Source organism: Nuphar pumila, chromosome 16 (genome assembly GCF_984573655.1).
Source record: "Nuphar pumila chromosome 16, dmNupPumi1.hap1.1, whole genome shotgun sequence".
NCBI classification, from domain to species: Eukaryota; Viridiplantae; Streptophyta; class Magnoliopsida; order Nymphaeales; family Nymphaeaceae; genus Nuphar; species Nuphar pumila.
The window spans coordinates 34,046,428-34,068,452 of record NC_143264.1 but is presented as its reverse complement, the minus strand read 5'-3'; the positions used below and the strand labels follow the sequence as shown (position 1 = coordinate 34,068,452).

The 22,025-nt window shown below is 35.3% G+C and overlaps 2 protein-coding genes across 3 annotated transcripts in view; one reads left to right on the top strand and one right to left on the bottom strand.

Annotated features, from left to right (window-relative positions):
- The window catches only part of LOC149813163 (uncharacterized), a 47,011-nt gene that overhangs the window by 13,670 nt on the left and 11,316 nt on the right, over positions 1-22,025 (bottom strand). Inside the window, exon 2 of the transcript XR_016428316.1 lies at positions 9,078-9,201. The gene's annotated coding sequence lies outside the window, so the exon portion shown is untranslated. The remainder of the gene's footprint in view (positions 1-9,077; positions 9,202-22,025) is intronic.
- The window catches only part of LOC149813164 (putative galacturonosyltransferase 13), a 42,807-nt gene that overhangs the window by 20,042 nt on the left and 740 nt on the right, over positions 1-22,025 (top strand). The window contains exons 4-6 of one of the 2 annotated variants that reach the window (XM_089991865.1): positions 5,712-6,299; positions 6,869-7,171; positions 21,453-21,956. In XM_089991865.1, the coding sequence (XP_089847991.1) occupies positions 5,712-6,299; positions 6,869-7,171; positions 21,453-21,737 (1,176 nt within the window). In that variant the 3' untranslated portion in view covers positions 21,738-21,956. Of the gene's footprint in view, positions 1-5,711; positions 6,300-6,868; positions 7,172-21,452; positions 21,957-22,025 lie in introns of those variants that run through there. The other variant, XM_089991866.1, reaches the window with a different exon arrangement.

Sequence of the window (22,025 nt, the reverse complement as noted above, 5' to 3'; positions counted from 1 at the left end):
CTCACCTCTCTAGGAAGCTGGATGTTGAATTCAGACCATGAAGTGGAGCACCATTGCAGTACTGAAGTTGTCCTCTGGAGGTTTTGTAGTTGTTGGATGCATCATATTTGGTGTCAAATGTCAGGTCTGCTCCAGTGTTTGACATCGTTAGTCATAATAACAAGATTCTTTGTAGTCAATAGTGTGACATAAGATAGCTGAACAAGGAAGATGCCTATGGAGGACGTGCCAAGGCCTTGGACGGTTTCACTAGAAGTTGGAGTCAAACAGGATTGCTTCTCAGAAGTTTCAACTCATTGTCAGATGGTTGGAAGATTCTTCAATCTCCGACTCCATTCTGCTTGGAGGAACCAACCTGTTTTTTGTCCACTTTGCTTGAAACTGACCCTGCCATTAATAGGGAATAGAAGTTTAATGGATCAACCACCTCGTGTGGCTTAGGAAGAAACAATATGTTACTACTGTGGCCTCTACTTGGAGAACCAAATACAATTACATGTAGCTATCTATCATGAGCGCTTGCTGTTCGTGCTTATTTTAGCATTCAAGGTTAACCATGCCATCTGGTTCTGGTTCTGGTTCAAGGTTAATCAAATTTGCTGATTGGCTTCGTATAGTTGGATGTGCTATTTGTTAAAAATAACAATGTGGACCATGTGGTTCCCATTACAGATATTCCTATTACTTCTTTTGATTTACTTCTCTTCTTCTATAAGGTTGCCTGATGTGTAGTTGTGGGAAATCTCTTCCAATTTAAATAGCCATATTTCCACCATTATAGGAATGATTATGCTTCAAAGATTGCTCCTAGTAAGTATTTTGGCTATCCTTTCTTGGTTGTTGTTAAAATGTAAAATATAACATATATAATATATATAATAATAATAATATATTATTATATATATATATATATATTTTATTTTCTTTTCCCTTTTTTGTATTTTTATTTTTATCTAGTTCATTTAGAACTAGATACCATATCCTAGTCAAGTCCCAACTAGGACTTGACTAAGGATATAGTCGTTGGACTAGGTCCAATGACTCTTAAGGAGAGTTCTAAAAGCGCTCTCCTTCATCACTCTCCCACTTGTATAAATAGCGGTGTTCTCCCTCCATTGTATTCATTGCTTTTTAAGCATATCTTGTGAGAAATAAAGATTTATTATTTTTATTGTGTTCTTTCATTTATACCATTTTATGGGTTGTGTTTGAAGTGTCTCTGATAGGCACTCTTTGAGAGATTCACGTGCTTTTGTGGAAGACCACCATTTCATTACATGGTATCAGAGCTTTTTCTAAACAAAGAGCTTTACCCTTAGGGATACTAATACCAGGTGGGACTTCCATACATACTTCTTCAACTAGATTTCCACTGAGAAAAACATTTTTGACATCTATCTGAAATATGGGTCATTTTCTAATTGAGGCCAAGGCTATTAATGTTCTGACAGTGGTCATACGAGCAACTGAGGCAAAGGTTTTTTCATAATCGATGCCATATTCCTGAGCATACCCTTTGGCCACTAATTAGGCTTTATATCTTTCAAGAGTTCCATCACTCTTGGTTTTGACTTTGTAAACCCATCTACAACCTATAGTTTTTTTACATATATGTATATCTTGAATAGTCCAAGTGTTAGCCTTTTCTAATGCGTCCAATTCTGCCTTCATGGCTTCTACCCATTCTATATGATTTTTGGCTTGAGAATTGGATGACAATTCTTCGTATGATTAAATTAATGCAATAACTGCCCTGTATGTGGGTGAAAAAGATTCGTATGAAACAAAATTTTCAGGAGGTCTAGAGATTCTGGATGACCTTCTTGTTGGCACTTCGAAATATTTTTCTAATGCACATAGAAGATTTGACTCTCTACGTCTTGAATATTGCATACTAACATCCTTATGAGTTTGCTCTTCATTATCAACATTATGTTTAAAATCAATACTACTTTGATCATTGTCAAAATCATATTCATCAGATTTTGAAGTTAAATCTATTAAAAAGGAATATTCAGAGACTTCCTTCGGTTTTTCAAATTCAAAAAAACTTTTTTTCTCTAGGAAAGATATATTTCTTTATACATAGAATTTTTCATTTTGAAAATCAAAACACCTTTAGCCTTTTTTATTATCAGCATATCCTAAGAAAGCACAAGGAATCGCTCGGGGAGAGAGTTTATCATTCTTATTGGTGAAAACAAATCACTTGCATGCAAAGACTCTTAATCTAGAATAATCAGGAGATAAGTTAACAAGTTTTTCAACTGGAGTTATATTTTTCAAAGAAGATGATATTCGATTAATAAGATAAGTAGCAGTTAGGGTAGATTCTGCCCAAAAACCTTTCAGAACTTGATTTGCTATTAACAAAATCCTAGTGGTTTCCATGATGTGTCGATGTTTACGTTCGGCCAGACCATTTTGTTGTGGTGTGTGTGAACAAGATCTTTGACGTGTGATGCCATGTGAGTTGAGATAGCCTTTGAATTCTTTGGACATAAATTTTTCCCCTGAATCAGTGCGAAAAATAAAAATATCATTTTGAAATTTATTTTTAACCATTTTATGAAATGTTTGAAAGTATGAAAAAACCTCAGATTTATGCTTAAGGAAGTAAATCCAAGTATGCCTAGAAAAGTCATCGACAAAAATTACATAATATGCATATCCACCTTTTGAAATAACTGGTGCAGGACTCCAAACATCCGAATGTATTAATTCAAGTGGTCTAGAGGAAACAAAAGTTCTATTATGAAATGATAATCTTTTTATTTTGCCAAAGATATAATCTTTACAAGTAAAACTTTCATAATTACAAAATTTTTCTGGACTTTGAAAATGTTGGATTTTAGACATATAAGGATGATCTAGTCTTTTGTGCCACAAATCCAACTCTAGTTTCTGAACATTATAATAGAAAGCATTCTTAGGCAATTCCAAAAAATCTATGTAATAGAGTCCTCCTTCTCTGTTCTTCCCCAATCAGCTTTCCTGACTGACGATTCTATATCCAACAACCATAAGAAGAGAAAGAGATATTACACCCATAATCAGATATTTGAAAAACAAATGAAATGTTTAAATTTAGTTTAGGAATATATTTAACTTCTAGAATAAAAAATTTATTTGTTTTATGAAGTTTTTCAAAATTTCTTATTCATTCTATTTCAAGAGAGGTATCATCAGCTGTGAAAACTTTTGACATACTTGAGTTATTTTTAAGACATTCGAATAAGCTATCAATATTTAGGGTCATATGAAAAGAAACACTTGAGTTAAGGAGCCAAGGAAAGTTACCGGGATCAAAGAATGATGAAACAACTGCTCCAGTCGAGGCTTCAGTGGAGGAGGATACTCTTTTGAGAAGAGGTTGGAGAATCTCTATTAATTGAGCTATAGATACTAGTGCATCTTGATTCTTTGATTCTGATGCAACAAATACAACTTTCTTTTCTTCTCTTCTTTTTAGCTTAGGATATTGAGGCCTACAGTGCCTGGCTCATGACAATGGTGGCAAATGACTTTTCTTTTATCTAAACCACTATTTTGTCTACCAAAATGAGGTGGCCTATAAATGCGCACATAGTTACCTGGTCTAGACACGGCTAGAACAAAACCATCTTCAGGTTTTGGAGTATTCTTCCTAAGTCTGTTTTCCTCCATAGTTAGTTTTTTTATAGTATCAATGATAGAGGGAACCTTTTCTCGATGTAAAAGAGCCGATTTGGTGACTCAAATTCTGATCTTAAACCATTTATAAGTTGATAAAAATGTTCTATATTGAGTTGTTTTTAGCGAAACTCGATATCTTCGAAAGAATGTTATTTTTGGCTCAAGAAGAGACAATTCTTCCCAAAGTTCAGATAACTCATTGTAATATTCCCTAATAGTTTTGTCCTTTTGAGTCATCGTCCGGACTTTGTCTTGCAAATTGCACACATATGCAATATCTTTAAGGGAATGCATATTTCTAAGATATTCCTAAGCTTTTGGGTCTTATTTAAGACCATAAAGAGCTTTTACAATCACTGGTTTTTGTGTTTTCTTAAGCAAATCTCTAATTTTGTGGAGGTGCAAAAAACAACAGAAGGTTTCTCTCTCCTCTACTGAAGCTGAATATAGAGCCATGTCGACCACGACAATGAGAGTTGTTTGGCTCAGATAACTGCTAGCTGACATGGGAGATGAAGCAATACACGCTTCAAGAATGTGTTTGTGACAACAAGAGTACAATCTATATTTCCAGCAATCAGACATTTCATGAATGCACCAAATATATTTAGATGGATTGTCACTATGTTAGAGAAGAATATCTACATGGGACCATTGATCTGCCATATGTTACATCCAGATATCAATTAGTAGACTTCTTCATCAAACCACTTGCTGCTTCCAGATTTCACTTCCTTTTAAGCAAACTTTCTCTCATTGTACCGTAAGTTTGAGGGGGAGTGTTAAAATGTAAAATGTAACATATATAATATATATAATAATATATATATTTTCTTTTTCCTTTTTTGTATTTTTATTTTTATCTAGTTTGATTAGAACTAGATACCATATCCTAGGCAAGTCTTAACTAGGACTTGAATAAGGATATAGTCATTGGACTTAGAGCCGTTAGACTAGGTCACTCTCCCACTTGTATAAATAAGAGTGTTCTCCCTGCATTGTATTCATTGCTTTTTAAGCATATCTTGTGAGAAATAAAGATTTATTATTTTTATTGTGTTCTTCCATTTATATCCTTTTATGGGTTGTATTTGAGGTGTCTCTAATAGACACTTTGAGAGATTCACGTGCTTTTGTGGAAGACCACCATTTCATTACAGCTGTCACCAAAGACCTGATTCATCTTGTTTTGATCTGGCAATATTCATATTTTTTGCTTTGACTTAATATAGTTGGATGTGTTGTTCATTAAGAATAACACTGTATTGTGGACTGCGTGGTTTGAGTTGCAAAATATTGACATCTGTTTTTGTTTCTCCCTTTCTCTTCCAATGGCTTAGGTCAGGTATTTAGTTATGGGAAACCTCTTCCTATTTAATTATTCATGTTTCCATCATTATAGGATTGAGTACACTTCAAAAGTGGCTCTTAGTAAGTAATTAGCTTCCAGCTTCTTGGTTAGTTGTCACCATGAACAGTCTTTCTTGAGGAGGTCTGTAAGTGGAGCTGCTGTTCTTATATCTGGATATGAACCAGTGGGTTCCTTGATATGGAGGAGATTGGTTCCTTTGAGACAGCCTGTCTTTATAATATTTGTCTTTTAATCCCACTAGGAGGGATGTACGATGGATGATCCCTTCTCACTGACGAAGCCAATGAGAAGGGAGGGATGTCCAGGTTGATCTTTGATATGGATTCAGACTACATTAAGGAGCAGAGTTACATGACTTCAGGATATATACTATGGACATACTTCATCTCTTCTATCTTCTTTATTTACATCTTAAACTTCTGCTGAGCTAATAAGTCTCAGGTGCAGTATGTGTATGTTAATATGTGTGCGGCATGTGTATGCATGCGTGTATGTGTGTGCAGTGTGAAGTAACTGTGGAACCCAGACAGGACATTTTAGGTTTTGTAACTGTTGCATTGTGTTTGTTTTGCACTATTTTGAACTGCTTTAACAAGAAAATACCTTGTAATTTTGTGATCCTTTTGCTTTATGCTTTAACCAGTGTCAAGCTTCCTGAATTCAGGTGGAGCATCTGGAGAAGGAGGTCAAGTTGGCAAAATTGCAGGAGTCCCTCTACAAGCATTATGCCGCAACTTCTATCCCTAAAACGATGCAATGTCTGTCTTTACGCTTAACAGATGAGTATTCATCCAATGCTCATGCTAGGAAGCAACTCCCATCTCCTGAGCTACTGCCTTCAGTTTCTGACAATTCCTACCACCATTTTGTTCTTGCCACTGATAACATCCTTGCAGCTTCTGTTGTTGTTTCCTCGACCATCAAAGCATCCTTAAAGCCTGAAAATATTGTCTTCCATTTGATCACCGACAAGAAAACCTATGCTGCCATGCATTCATGGTTTGCCTTGAACCCTCTTCCTCCTGCTATAATTGAAGTAAAAGGCACTCACCAGTTTGATTGGTTGACTAGAGATAACATACGAGTTCTTGAAGCTGTTGAAAGCCATCAGGGGATCAGAAAATACTATCATGGGAGCCACACTACTGGGACTAATCTAAGTGACAACCCTAGGTTGGTTTTCTCAAAGTTGCAGGCCAGGAGCCCAAAATATATATTGATGCTGAACCATCTTCGTATATATCTCCCTGAGGTGATTCCTGAAATAGATCAATCTCTTTTAAGTTATTATTTAAGCTTATGAGCAATCTCACTTGAGGTGGATTAGGATGTCTAAGTACACGATTGCTGAACTCGTCAATTCTGATCAGCTGATCCCAATGAACTGGAACTCAGATGCTCGGGCAAGTTGTTAATGTCCGTGGGCCTGATGTGAAATCAGGCATGGTCTTAGGTCAGGAAAAGTTGCAGCCATGGCCTACCTATCCCCATCCAAGCCCAGCCTGATATTAGACAAAAACAGGCCAGTTTTTGGGATTTGGCCTGATAAGAACTGGCCCTGGTCAAGTTGAGTCAGACCTTCATCAAGCCTGTCCTGTGTCTAGTGCTGCATTAATTCTTCTTTTTTATGTATCTTCTGTATGTTTCAAAGTATTTGAAGAGTTGTTCTCAACATGTTGAGGAGATCATTTACATAACTGTTGCCTAAGTCGATGACAACTTTGGATGTCAGTTCAAAATGCTTGACTGTGAACTTAGACTTGGACCACTTGGTCACCAGTTTGATAAGTCTTAATGAGATTGCTTTCTTTTTTTCAACAGCTCTTTCCAAACCTTGACAGGGTGGTATTTTTGGACGACGATGTTGTTATCCAGAAGGACCTGGCAGCGCTGTGGGATATAGACCTCAAAGGCAAGACTAATGGAGCTGTGGAAACTTGCAAAGGAGAAGACAGCTGGGTTATGTCAAAGCGGTTCAGGAATTACTTCAATTTCTCTCATCCCCTTATTGCATCCAATTTGGATCCTGAAGAATGTGCATGGGCATATGGAATGAATGTATTTGACTTGCGTTCTTGGAGGAAGACAAATATCAGGGAAACATATCATCATTGGCTTAAGGAGGTAAAATCTCAGTCTATACCATGTTCAAAATTTAACCTGAAGCAGGAAATTTAACTGTATATTAGGTAGGGATGCACACTAGCTGAGCTCGTGCCGAGCTTGGCATGTACAAGCTCGGCTCGCCCAAAAGCCTGAGTGCTCAGGCTCGGCTCAAGCTTAGCCTGAGCCTGAACCAGTACTGTTCAGGCTCTGCTCGTGCCGAGTTACGAGCTTGGCTCGGCCCGGTTCATTAGCTTGTATTGAGGTGAGCTCGAGCTGAGCCTGAACTCATTGGAGCTTGAGAGTTTGGTTGAGTATTGTGTTTTTCGATAACTGAAAATATTGTTTTTAAATATGGTTTTCCCTTAAGCACGACTTCCTCTTTTGGAAATCTACCAAAGAATGCAGCAGTTCCATAACCTTACACTGTGTTTCATGGTTTTAAAACTTGTTGACTCGTCACTCAGCTTGTCCTTGAGTGACCCGCGACTTGGCAAGGTCATGTTAACTTTATATTTTATATAATATATATAAATATATGTATATACTATGTATTTTTTATAGTATTATATCAATATATTATATATAATATGTATTATATGATAATTTTTATAATATATAATGTATAATTTTATTAATATATGTATAACCATATCTTTATATATAATATACATATATTTATATTATATTTCATATTATATATATATATATATATATATATATATATATATATATATATATATATATATATATATATATATATATATCGCCCATGACTCCACTGACTTGTTCGACTCGTTCATGACTAGGCTGGGTCAACTCAGTGACTCGTCCAAGTGTTGTACAAAACGAGTTTGTACTTTTTTTTGACCCAGTGACTGGGTGATCCGGGCCGAGTCAACCGAGTCATTGGGTTAACCCAGCGAGTTTTTCAAACTATGCGGTATTTGAAAAAATAACCTCTTCTAAGTTATTGCACTTCATGATATTTGATATTCCATCAATGGTAATATTAGCAATTTTAATACATCACAATGTCAAAGCAAAATATTAAAAGAATTAAGATAGTTTCCTATATAATAGTGAAACTTGGATAAATTCATACCAAAGATATGTCATCATGTTTTTATGAAAATAACAGAATTTCTCAGTGTAGAACACCATTATCACAACGAATTTAGAGAGCATGCATTATTTTGGAAGGTCTTACCTTATTGGCAAAGCTTTCAATTTATTCAATCTTGGAGCTCTCATGTGCAACTATAGCAATTTGACTGCATCATCCTATATAACAATAACAGTATTTGTATCCATTTACAAGCACTAGTTTTGTGCCAATAGAAACAATCTGAACTTGCCATCATTGTATATTTATAAAGATCTCATAACAGATTATTTCCTTTCCTTTAGCAAAGTATATAACAACAAAACAGTAAAGTGTATAACACATTATTTCCTGTAAAATCCTTGACATATGCAAAGTATATAACAACAATTTATATAACACATTATTTCCTGTAAAAATCCCTGACATAAGCAAAGTATATAACAAGAAGGTAGAAATTGTAAAGAACATCCCACATACTATAGAGAATCATAAATTCATCATTCTTCTCTCATAAACCTAAAATTTCAATAATTTTTAAGCAATAAAATAATATCAACATATAAGTTTTAAGCACCATTAACAAAACAAAAACCCAAAATATGGTCAAATGTATATGATAGACAATATTCGTTAACAAGAACAAAAGTTCAAGTTTAAGGTTCTCAATCATAAAAGTAACTCTTCATCATGGTCCCAATTGATTCATCAACATTCATCAAAAAATTGATTAACGAATTGATTCCACTGCAATGTAATTCTCTACCAAAAACGAAAGATAAAATAGCATGTAACTTACTACAAGTATGAAATCAAGCTTACACTTTTAAAGAATTAGAATTGTGACTTGTGTGCCATATACCATGTCCATTGGTGTGGTGTGCACCTCTATTGATCATCACTTTGAAGCATCCAAGGAAACCAATCCTTCTTCAGTATCATCAATCTGAAAAGGAAAATAATTAAATCGATAACAAGCATATTAAATCTAAGAATACAAATGAATAAAAAATACAATCTCAAGTACAAAATCAATCACACATATAAGAGAAATAACAAACTAGGTTAAAATTATAACTTTTTTTTACCAGTGAACTAGTTTTATCCTTGGAATCCCCCTTCATCCAATAAGTACAAACCAATGCTTCCACAGTCGATGATAGCAGTCTACTACAAGATTTATCAACGACTCAACCACCAATACTAAAGGCCGACTCTAAAGTAATTGTAGTAATAGGAATGGACAATATATCATGAGTCATCATTGAGAGAATAGAAAATTTCAATTATTTGTCTTTCCACCATCCCAAAATGTCAAACTGTCCAGATGCTTTAGGTTTTTGCTTAACTAACCTTTCTTTCAAATATGTTTAAATTTGATTTGGTACCTTGGAAAGAAACATGGTTTGACTTGTTTATATACTTAAAGAAGTTTCTACTCTTACTGCTGATGTTAAACCTGGAATCAAACTTACTAGTGTCAGCCCTACTGTTAACTTGGGCTACTAATACCACTAGTATCACCATCCACCATTAAATACATCACACCGAGTACCATACTTAACAACATAATCATTATAAACCTTTTGCAAAGTGCTTATCACCAATTCAATGTAATGCATAACTTCATCTTTCACTATAGACCAATGGGAAAGCAAATTGTAATGCAGTTTTCTTTAACTTTGGGTCTAACACTGATGCAAGAGCCATCAGTCTCCCCAATACCTTTCAAACTTCTCTCATTTTTCCCAAAATGATTATTAACTCGATCATCTAACATTGCTTTGATCTTTGCAATCTTAAGAAAATATAAGTTTGAAGTTGGGTATTGTGTCCTCGAAAAAATTCAAGTATCATTATAGAAAACTACATGTCTCTTACCTTATCCCAACTTTCTTCAATTACCCAATGAAAATTTTGATCATCCACCCTATAATCGGCAAAGACATCTTTGTATATCGAGGCAATGTTGTTCGTATTGTAGCGTATCATACAATACGCTACAATACATATCATTACTTTTTAGAAAAACGATACAATACACTGTATGTATTGTATGCATCATACGATACATGCCAGTATTGTATCTGTGTATCGTACGATACCCCTTTGGTGCACTTTAAAAAGGCCCGAATTGTAATTTTTTCTTTTTAGTTTTTAAGGACCTCTTTATGGTCGATTCCCTCATTTGTATAGAGGCTATTAGAAAGGTATCCACATACCCTAAGAGTCATAAGCAGAGTTATCGGAAGCGCCTAGGAATATGGGGAAGCGTGCTTCCCCGAAGCGCGTTTCGGAAGCGCGAAACGTCGCGCTTTTGAAACGTGCAGGGAAGCGTTTCCCTTTTTTGGGAAGCACACTTCCCCCCTTTTCCATTTTTTTTAATTTTTATTTTAATTTTAATTTTTTCCTCTTTTTTCTCTTCCCCCTCGCTTCCTAGGTCGCTTTCCGGTTTACTTCCTAGGTCGCTTTCGAGACGGTTCATGATTCGCTTTTAAGTCGTCTTACGCTTCCTGCTTCCTAAAATTTTGAAAGTGCCTCGCTTCCCGCTTCCGCTTTCCGTATCGCTTCCCGCTCCTGCTTCCTCGACTGACAACCATGGTCATGAGAGCGATTTGGGGGGCCAATCCGTGTGCAAGGAAGAAGGTTTTGCAATTTCATCAATTTAGAGTGCATTTTCACTATTTTTTCACTCAAAGAAGTGGGTTAAGGTAAAAAAAAACCCTATTCTTTGCTTCTTATTGACTTTTTTTTGGGGAAGATGGCATCAAATGATCCGGCATGGCAATGGGGAACTCAAATTATGAGTGAAAACCATTTTTATGGTTGCATTTTGTGCATTTTATTATTGTTTAGTGTGTTATGATTTTTTATAATTGTTCGCTATTTCTTTTGATTTTTTCTGATTTTTTAGATTTTTTTTCCAAAATTTAAGATTTTTTACGATACAATACGGTATGTATCTTATTTTGAGCTCAACCAATACGGGTTACGATACAATACTTACAACCTTGTATTAAGGCACATTTCAACATGAGGTACGTGGAGTTTCATAGAGTTGGAGCATACAAAAAAACTTCTTTGATGTAGGAACACCTAATTCATTTGCTGCAATCTGAAAATCATGAAGTCTTGAGGGAGAAATCTTTAAATACTTGATGCTCTCTTTAATGCAATATATTTCCTCCATAATTTCTTCAAGAGTGTCCTACACCATTAAATTCAAGATATGTGAACATCTTACATGAAATAACTTGCCACCATAAAACCATTTCGAACAACTTTTTTCCATATTATCCTTGATTGTCCTCACAAGTACATCATTATTAGACGCATTATCTATTGTCATTGTTAAAATCTTTTTCTTAATGTCCCACTCATTAAGGCTCTTAAGAACGACAATGACTAATGATTTTTCTGTGTGAGGTTTTACTTCATTAAAGCTAATTTATCAATAGTGAACAGATAAATTTATCAATACATACAATAAACCTAAGTATTGATTAGTTACATGGAACAAAAAAAGTGTAAGCACTTATATACATGGTACCTAGAAAATAAGACAAAAGGTAAAGAGGGAGCCTGAAGGAGCCGGTGGTGGTGGTGGTGATGGAAAGGAGCTGGGCGTGTCGTCAATTAAGAGGCGAGGGAGGAGGGGACAAAGGTGTGTTGAGAAATTCGGTTTTGATGTCACATAATATGATACACTGTCTCATTTGATTTTATATGATATGATAATATGTTCTTTTGAAATAGTCTATTCTTGGAGTTCTGTCATAGAATAGTTCATAGGGAGTTTTATTTAATAAGGGTCTAATGAGAACTCTATTTGTTATGTAGCATGCAGTGTTAACAACTTCTGCCCAAAAAGATTTTGCAAGATTATTGTGTTGGAGCATAGTCCTGGCAGATTCCTGAAGGGTTATATTCTTTCTTTCTACTACACCATTTTGAGGTGCAGCTCTAGGAAAGGCAAAGTTATGAGAAATACCATGTAAGTTACAAAAATTTTCAAAGAGTTCATTTTCAAATTCTCCTCCATGGTCACTACGGATATTAACAATAGAACACGATTTTTCGTTTTGTAATTTTTTACATAAGATTTCAAACTGACAAAACGTGTCATTTTTGTTTTTCAAAAATATTACCCAAGTAAATCTTGAGTAATCATCTACAATGACAAAAGCATATCTATTATGATTAAGGCTAGCTACCCTAGAAGGACCAAAAAGGTCCAGGTGGAGAAGCTCTAAAGGTCTTTTACTTGAAATGACATTTTTTGATTTGAAAGAAGATTTTGACAATTTTCCTAATTGACATGCATCACAAAAATAATTCTTTTTAAAAGATATGTTGGGTAACCCACGTACTAACTTATCTTTAGCTAGTTTAGACATGTATTTAGAATTGACATGGCCCATTCTCATGTGCCATAGATGTTGAGTGTCATTATTAGCTATGAGGCAATGTTCTGTGATGTTTTCTAGGTACAGTTCATATATATTATTCTTTTTTATACCTTTTAAGATGATGTTTTCATTGGTGTCAGCTATGAGGCATGCATCATGATTAAAGCTAACATTATAACCTGTGTCACACATTTGACTGATACTTAGTAGGTTATGTTTTAAGCCTTTAACAAGGAGAACGTCTTTGATAAGAGGTTTGTCTATGTTACCAATATTTCCAATACCAATTATCAAACCTTTGTTGTTGTCTCCAAAGGTGACAGTTCCTCCTTCTTTATGATGAAGAACAACAAAAAGGTCTGGATGTCCTGTCATGTGCTTTGAACATCCACTATCTAGTACCCATCTGTTCTTCTTCTTTGGAGCCTGCAAAACATTAAGTAAATCTCCTTTTTGGTACCCAATCGGGTCCTTTTTTGTTAGACTTTGGAACCCATATCCATTTGGATTTGGGTTTGTCTATCTCTTTAGAGGAGTTAAAAAGATTATCATTATAATACTCCTTATTTGGTTCAAATGAACTTTTCAAAAAACGTCGTCTTTTGATTTATACAAGAAGGTTTTTTGAAATGAGAATAGCCAATACCATTCTTGTAAAAGGAGACCTTCTGAGAGTATAAGAGTTTATCCAAGTTCTCTTTACCTTTAGTAAACTTGAAAACCGTTTTCATGAGGTTCTCAGTTTTACTTTTTAGCTCTGAAATTTCTACTTGCATATTTTTAGTTTTGGAGCTAGTAGAAGAAATTTCAGACATAAGCAAAAGATTTTTCTTTTTCAACTCAGAATTTTCACTGCTGAGTTTTTCATTCTCTTGAGAAAGCTTTAAATTTTCAGATTTTAAAACTTTATTTTTGAAACTCAATTTTCTAGATTCTTCAAATAGTTCTTGAAAAGCATCTAGAAGTTCTTCAAAGGAAAAATCAGAGATTTCACTTACCGAACTTTCGTTTGCCATGAAGCACATATTTGCAGTTTCGGCTTCATCATCACTTGACTCTTCACTAGTGGATGGTTCTGAATCATCCCATTGAGCATGCAGAGCCTTTTTCTTGAAAAATCTCTTCTTTGGTTCCTCAGTTCTGGACTTTCTTTTGAGAAGGGGACAGTCACGTTTTAAGTGGCCTGACTTATTACACTGAAAGCACATGGGATCTTCTTTAAGATCTTTTCTTTCCTTGTGCCTGTTTGGAAGCCGGTTCCTTCTCATGAAGCGTTGAAATTTTCTGTCTGAGTCTTTATTCTCAGATAGGGCTGGGAAAGCTAGAGTTTTCTTTGTTGGTTGCTCTTCTTCCCTTCTTTCTTTCATGTGGACTTCATAGGCCATAAGATTGCCTATTAAGTCGTCCAATGTAAGTTTAGATAAATCTTGAGCTTCTTCAATAGCAGTAGTCTTTTTCTCCCAATAAGTTGTGAGAGATCTCAAGATTTTCTTCACCTTTTCAGTCTGAGAATATGTTACACCCAGAGATTTCAGATCATTGGTGATGTTGGTGAATCTAGTAAACATCTCTGTGATGGGTTCATCTTTGTTCATTTTGAACAACTCATATTTTCTAACAAGAGATGATATTTTGGCTTCTTTTACTTTGTTGGTTCCTTCATGAATAACTTCCAAAGAATGCCAAATATCATATGCAGATTCACATATAGATATTCTGTTGAATTCATTCTGATCAATGGCACAATATAAGGCATTCATGGCCTTTGCATTTAGGTTTGCCATTTTCTTTTCTTCATCAGACCATAAGTTATAGTCTGCGGATGAAGATGTGTATGGATGCTCAACAATTTTCCATACAGCAAAGTCTATGGATTTGAGAAAGATAGCCATTCTGCACTTCCAATATCCATAGTTGGAGCCTTTGAAGAAAGGAGGACGAGATGCGTGTTGACCTTCAATATCACGAGCATAAGAGGTAGATGCCATTTGTGTTGGAAGACTTGTTACGTCGAAACCAGCAAACCTGCTCTGATACTGGATTTCAAATTATTTCAAATGGATGTTAAAAGTGCTTTCTTAAATGGTTTTATAAATGAAGAAGTCTATGTAAAACAACCTCCAGGATTTGAAAATGAACAATACCCAGATCATGTTTTTAAACTCAAACGTGCTTTGTATGGTTTAAAACAAGCACCTCGTGCTTGGTACGAAAGACTTAAAACCTTTTTATTCAAAACTGGTTTTTCTGTTGGCAAAGCAGATTCTACACTTTTTGTCAAAGTAGTGAATAATCATACCCTAATTGTTCAAATTTATGTCGACGACATCATCTTTGGATCTTCTAACAACACTCTCTGTGAAGATTTTTCTAAGTCCATGCAGAAGGAATTCGAAATGAGTATGATGGGAGAACTCACCTACTTTCTTGGACTGCATATTAAGCAAACAAAGGATGGAGTTTTCATCAATCAATCTAAGTATGCTCGTGAACTTCTGAAGAGGTTCAACATGAACTCAACTGCTTCAAAATCTACTCCTATGAGCACTACTACTGTGTTGGACAAAGAGGAAGATGGTAAGTCTGTTGATACAAAGGTATACCGAGGTATGATAGGATCACTTCTTTATTTAACTGCTAGCCGTCCAGATATAATGTTTAGTGTTTGCTTGTGTGCTAGATTTCAGTCAAATCCAAAAGAATTACATCTTAAAGCTGTAAAAAGAATAATGAGATATTTAAAAGACACAGTTGATTTTGGATTATTCTATTCAAAATCCTCTACATTTGATCTAATCTCATACAGCGATGCTGACTTTGTTGGAAGTAAATCTGACAGAAAAAGCACAAGTGGAACATGTCACATGCTAGGGCACTCACTAGTATCATGGTTCAGTAAGAAACAAAACTGTGTATCCTTATCAACTACTGAAGCCGAATACATTGCTGCTAGCCTAGCCTGTACACAAGTCATCTGGATGAAACAAACTTTAAAAGATTTTTGTTTAAATTTTGAAAATACAACTATTTTCTGTGATAATACGAGTGCTATAAACCTATCTAAGAACCCTATTTTACACTCACGAACTAAGCACATTCAAATAAGACACCACTTCTTAAGAGAACAAGTCTTAAACAACATAATTAAACTAGAATTCATACCCACTAATCAACAGTTAGCAGACATATTCACTAAACCATTAAAACATGAAGACTTCACACGAATTAGAAGAGAACTAGGAATATGCAAACTAAGTGACTTATAAATTAATCACACTTATTATAATACTTCTTATAAGTTTTGTTTAAATCTTATTTTAAATTGCTTTCCTTCTTATCGACTTTAGTTAGTCAAACTAAGTTTCCATATTCACGTATTCTTATAAGACACATTCTTTATGTCTTTCAACTTGTCATCCTTCAAGTACACATCCATTATGACTCTTTGTCCTATCTCCTTTCTCTCATATCCATAAAAAAAAACTAATTATATTAAAAGCTATTATAACAATGTTCACATCACTCAACTCCTTTATTATTTTTGTCCTTTTATGAAAACTTTTCTTACGATAAATTGTTTCACCTCTCTACTTAGTTTATGAGAACTCATACTTTTCATTAGTTAGAATCGAATGACTCTTTTTGGTCCTTTTACCTTTTTCTAAAAAATCTAGTTGCTATATTCTCACGTAAATTGTTTTTACTATATCATTTGTTATATCATAGCCCGACAAACTATCTATTATCATCTTTCTCATATACAAATTGAGCCTCCATTCTTGTCAATTCTTGTTTAAAACTTAACCTTATTCTCTAATAACTATGAACTTCTTCAAATCGAGCCTCTTTAAGAATATAAACAATAATTCATATCAATCATAACATTATGTCTTTCATCAATCATGTTTTTTTTACTTCTTTATCCTACACATAAATCCATATATATGTCATTTCATGTCTCTCCATGACAACTCACAATTATTACTCTTCACTCATAAATATTTCTTTGTCTCCTCATTTCATCTCTCGAATGCATTTTTTTGTTATATCTTTTTGAATCCGACTCCTACATGTCTATTCTTATTTCTAATCTATCATTTATCAATTCTTACATATTTTTGACTCTTTCTCCTTTTTGTCTCATCATCTCTCTTACCACTAGTCAAAGTCAAAATATGTCCTTCTCATATCCACTTATACTCATAAAAATTGCAAATATGAAAACACATTAATCATGAATTTTTTTTTAGGCACTCTTTTCTTTAAAATGTCACATCTTTCAAAGTACACATCACATGATCACCCTATGACCCTTCTTTCCATCCGTGACCTTGCCTCTCTCTCTTATTGTATATGTCTCTAAAATCGAGAACCTTTAAAGTCTTGTCTCCAAGCAAACCTTTATTTATTCTAACTCTACTTTATGTCATATCTAAATCAAGTAAATGTTGTCCTTTATCACCTTTCTCTCTTCTCTACATATCCATATCACCTTTTATGTCCTTAACTCTCCATTCATGAATTTAGAATCCCTCCACATAGAGTAAAAAGTTGCTTGTTTTATTAGGCCATTATTTTCAAGATCAATCACTCTTTTTTTTTGGTTCAACATGACACCCTATACTCTATTAATGGCTTCTCTCACTAGTCGATAAAACTCACCCATAGTAAAATCCATATATTTCAATACTATGTCCTTCTCAATCTAATATTATACACTATCCTCACACATTGATTTGATTTGTCTTTCACAAGTCTCTTAACTTACTACTCACGGAGTTCCTTATTTGACTAAAATCTAAAAATTACTCACTTCCAATGTCATTCATTTCATATCAACAATTATTTTCTTCTTTCTATTTAATCAATTGGTTCATCTCTTACCATTCCATTCGAACTTTTCTATCCTTATACAAACTTTCTCTCGGTTCAAGCTCCTTTCTCTCCTAGTGCTTTATTTTCAAGACATTCGATAATGGCTTTCTCCTCCACCAATGTGATCACCTCCGCAGATCTAAGGTACCCAGACCTTATTCACCACTTTCAGTACATTAGCACCTTGCCAATTCAAACTGGCAAACTAGTAAACTTCGACGCCTTCACATCCTTTGACCTCCATACCTCTCTTCAAGATTTTGTTCCCATCTTAGGAACGACTAACTCCATGACCTACTATCCTCATCTCATCAAAATTTTCTATACCAACCTCTCTGTAGACCGTGACCACACCACCATTACATCCATGGTACATGGAAAACTCATCTTCTTCAATATCTCTCAACTAGGCTGCATTCTAAACCTTTCTTCCTATGGCATTGAGCTTCCTAACATAGTTCCGATAGATCGAACTGTGTTTAAGAAAGTCCTTCTCTCCACTCGCTGCACCCATTTCCCATGGCATACGAGCAATCTCAAACCTCACTCTCTAATACTCTCACACATCCTTTCATCCAACGTCTTTCCAAAGCTTCCTTCCAAGGGTTTCGTGGCAAACGAAATCTCCCTTCTCCTATATGCAATCTTCTGCAACTTTCCCATCAACTGGTCCAGTATCATTTTCAATAACATGATCAATTTTCGGACCTTCCACTCTCTTCCTTTCGGGTACTTTATCACCCATATCCTTCAGCACTTCCAGGTGCTTCTCCACCAAGACATCATTCACCGGTTTGATCATGCATTCGATGACTCATACCTCCCTGAGGAAGGGTCCCCTCGAGATCACTCTGACGATAAAAGCACCAGTGAAGCTGATCCCCCAGCAAGCTCTGACCCCGACATCTTCTCTACCCTCGTCGACATCCAAAATACACAGGCTCTACTTCTCAGGAATCAAGCCTCTCTTCAACAGGCCTTTGACTCCTTGACAATGGGCCAAGATTCACGTCGCCGCCGCCGCAAGCTTAATACCACTGACTCTGACTAAAACTCCTTGTCTGTAATAACTTTTAAATTACTTTTATATTTGGTCTGTAATAATTTTTTTTACTCTGATCCCTCCTTTTTGTCCATGACAAAGGGGGAGAAAACCTGTCTCCATTATTGGAGAAATATTCTCTTTAAACATTATTTCAAACTTTTTTATCATATTATTATTTCTATGCATAATGTCTTTTTGACAAGGGGAGCATATTTTGTCATCATAAAAAAGGAGGAGAATGTTGAGAAATTCGGTTTTGATGTCACATAATATGATACACTGTCTCATTTGATTTTATATGATATGATAATATGTTCTCTTGAAATAATGTTATAATATGATTGAATATGCTTTGCCATAAATCTAACGAGTATTTGATGCAAGGATATCTCACCCAATAAGGATGGAGACTTCCTGTTCAAGTACAACTATGGTGCAATCATACTCCTTGAAGAAAAAGCTTGATGAGCCATGCTTTCCTAAAGTTCAAATGAAGAGATCGGCTACCTCAAGATGAAGATTTCTTTCTTCTTTAGAGTCATATGTAACAGAACCTTCAGGAACTTGCATATTGCATATTACATACTCATTCATAAACACTATATCATAAAAGTATACGATAGTTTCAAAAAGCTCCTTTTTGAAAACTAATAATTGTACCTTCTTACAACCTTTCATGAAAAAGATATTTTGTCATATAATAATTGTACCTTATACTATATACAAGACAACATGAAAAAAAAGGAATGTAGGAAAAAGATAAAAACATAACATCGACTACATGAAGAAAAACAAATATAATATGTTTTTGAAAAGACTTTAGTTACCTTCTTTAATGAAATGTTTCTTAATACAAGAAGAAGACAAAAACATAAATCGGCTACACAAAAGAAAAACAAATAAAATATGTTTTTGAAAGGACTCTAGTTACTTTTTCTCATAACCATAGAATGTCGACTTACTTGAAGTCATCATTCTCTTTACAAAGCATTAAATGCCTCCTGTAACAAATCCTTGTTAATATCCTTCTCAAAGAATGTCGACCTTCTTTTGGTCCTTATTCTCTCTGGAGACTTTGAAAAACACAACATAAAGAAAACACTTGACATGACTATGTACAAATAAATATCTCAAAACACTCATAGTACTTGCACTCATTTAAAGCAAAGAAGTACTAATGTACCTCAAATCATTAATTAGAATAAAGACAAAACTACAACCCAACGTTCAATGTACTATTGTAAGAAATAGACTTTTTACATAAAATATGTATTACCTAAAATATTACAACGACTAGTGTACCCTCTATTTCACCTTTATGGAAAAAAGCATTCTCGAACTTCTCTAAAAGATGTTTTTGAAATGACATAACATTTCACATTTCAAAAAGTTACAATTCCAAAATGTAACAACTACTTTTTATAAGCTATATAAACACACTCAAATAAACTATTCAGACAATGGAATGGAATAGACGTGTGAGCTTACAAAGAGAAAAATTTCTATTCGTGATTTGAAAAGAGAGCCTTGAAAAAGAAAGAGAAAAAGAAAAAGAAAGAAAAGAGAAAAAGTCAAGTCCAGCTCTTTGACAAAGAGTATCCTCTGAGTGACAAACAGAACATTCTTAGAATCCTTCATTCGTGCATTCATATCATTCCGAAGGTTCTATAGGAAGTATTGTAATTCTGTTATTCAGTGTATCCCTTCTTTGTTTAAAGAAGTAGACCTCTGTGAAAGAGGGTGTTGCCCTTCTCTGTTGAGAGAAGAAGACCTCTTGGGAAGAGGGTGTGCCCTTTCTCTGTTGAGAGAAGAAGACCTCTTGGGAAGAGGGTGTTGTACTATTTATCCGGTAACTCGGATGTTATAGTGGAATCTCAAGTGGTTTGCTTGGGGACTGGATGTAGGTCAGGATATTGACCGAACTAGTATAACTTCTGTGTTTTATGTGTTGTGCCTTATTGCTTAATTATTTTATTTTATCGATCATTATCATATTTCACTATTCACCCCCCCTCTAGTGGAATTTCAAGGTGAAGGTCGATCAAAGTCTCGAACTCGAGAGAAACCCTAAAGGCAGTAAGGGTAACTTGGAAAATTAGCAAGGGGATCGTATATGTAATATATATTTTATATTTTATATGTAAAACGAATCGAGCACATCGAGCCTAGTACGATGACCAAACTCAGCTTGTTTGATGCCCGAGCCTCATAACCATGTTCGAGCTCGGCTCCTTTACTGGGTCGGTCGAGCTTAACCGAGCCGAGCCCGGGCCAGCTCGGTTCGTTGTGCATGCCTAATGTTAGGGTCAGCATGGTCAATACATTGAAATGTCCAACATACTTTAATTGGATCAAAGTAATATGCATTGAACCTCATATTTATTTATTCCCCAAGATTGGTACATTGAAATGGATGATTGCTTTCTAACTTGAAATACAGCTTAGATCAAAAGGCTTTGGCTAAGGCTCTGTTTGGGAGGAGGATGTGAGACAAAAAAGGGAGTGGAGAAGGGAGCAGAGGTGGAAATGGGCGATGAGTGGATGTGTGAAAGATGGGAGGCCATCTTCGCTTCTATCTCCACTCCTGTCTCCCAACCAAACAGGGGTTTTAGGGATTTCCTCATTATCGTGCATCTCTGCATCTTCGGTTTCATTGCCAGCTCCCAAATAGATCCTAATTTATATTGGTCATAGTCTTTGGCAGACCTTGACCTTAATATGCAGGCGTGCCATGTAAATTTCTGCACTGTAGTAGTGCTTTTACTCAAAACTTCTATGCAAATTCTGGATAGGGTCGTAAAACGGGCATTAATTTTCTTGGTAAGATTGATTTATTTTCTCATTCTTTGACACGACTTTTTCATTCAGAATCTGAAATGGAACTTGACTCTATGGAGATTTGGGACGTTGCCACCTGCACTAATTGCATTCAGTGGCCATGTTCATCCCATTGACCCTTCTTGGCACATGCTCGGGCTAGGTTATCAGCCTGAAACAAACCTCGATGCTGCGAGGAAAGCTGCTGTGATTCACTACAATGGTGACTTCAAACCATGGTTGGATATAGGGTTCAAGGAACTGCGGCCGTTTTGGACGAAGCATGTCAACTACTCCAATGATTTTATTAGAAACTGTAACATTATGGAACCTTAGTTAGCACCGCCAAGGATCAGATTTCTGCCGGTAGCCTCATTTTTGTATTGGAATTCTTGCATTTTTGTTCGCCTGAGATAATTCTTTCTGTGACGCAAATTGATGCTGTCAAACTGGATCGAGCACCCCACTGGAAGCGCAGCCTGGCATTGTTCACGGCATGAGATTCTTTTTCATCTGTAACATAGCAATCCATGTTCTCCAAGGCTAAGTTTTGAAATTCATTTTGAAGTGAATTCTTTCTCGTTTCTAGGCCAACAGGCATCAATAGTGCTACTCTAGATCCTA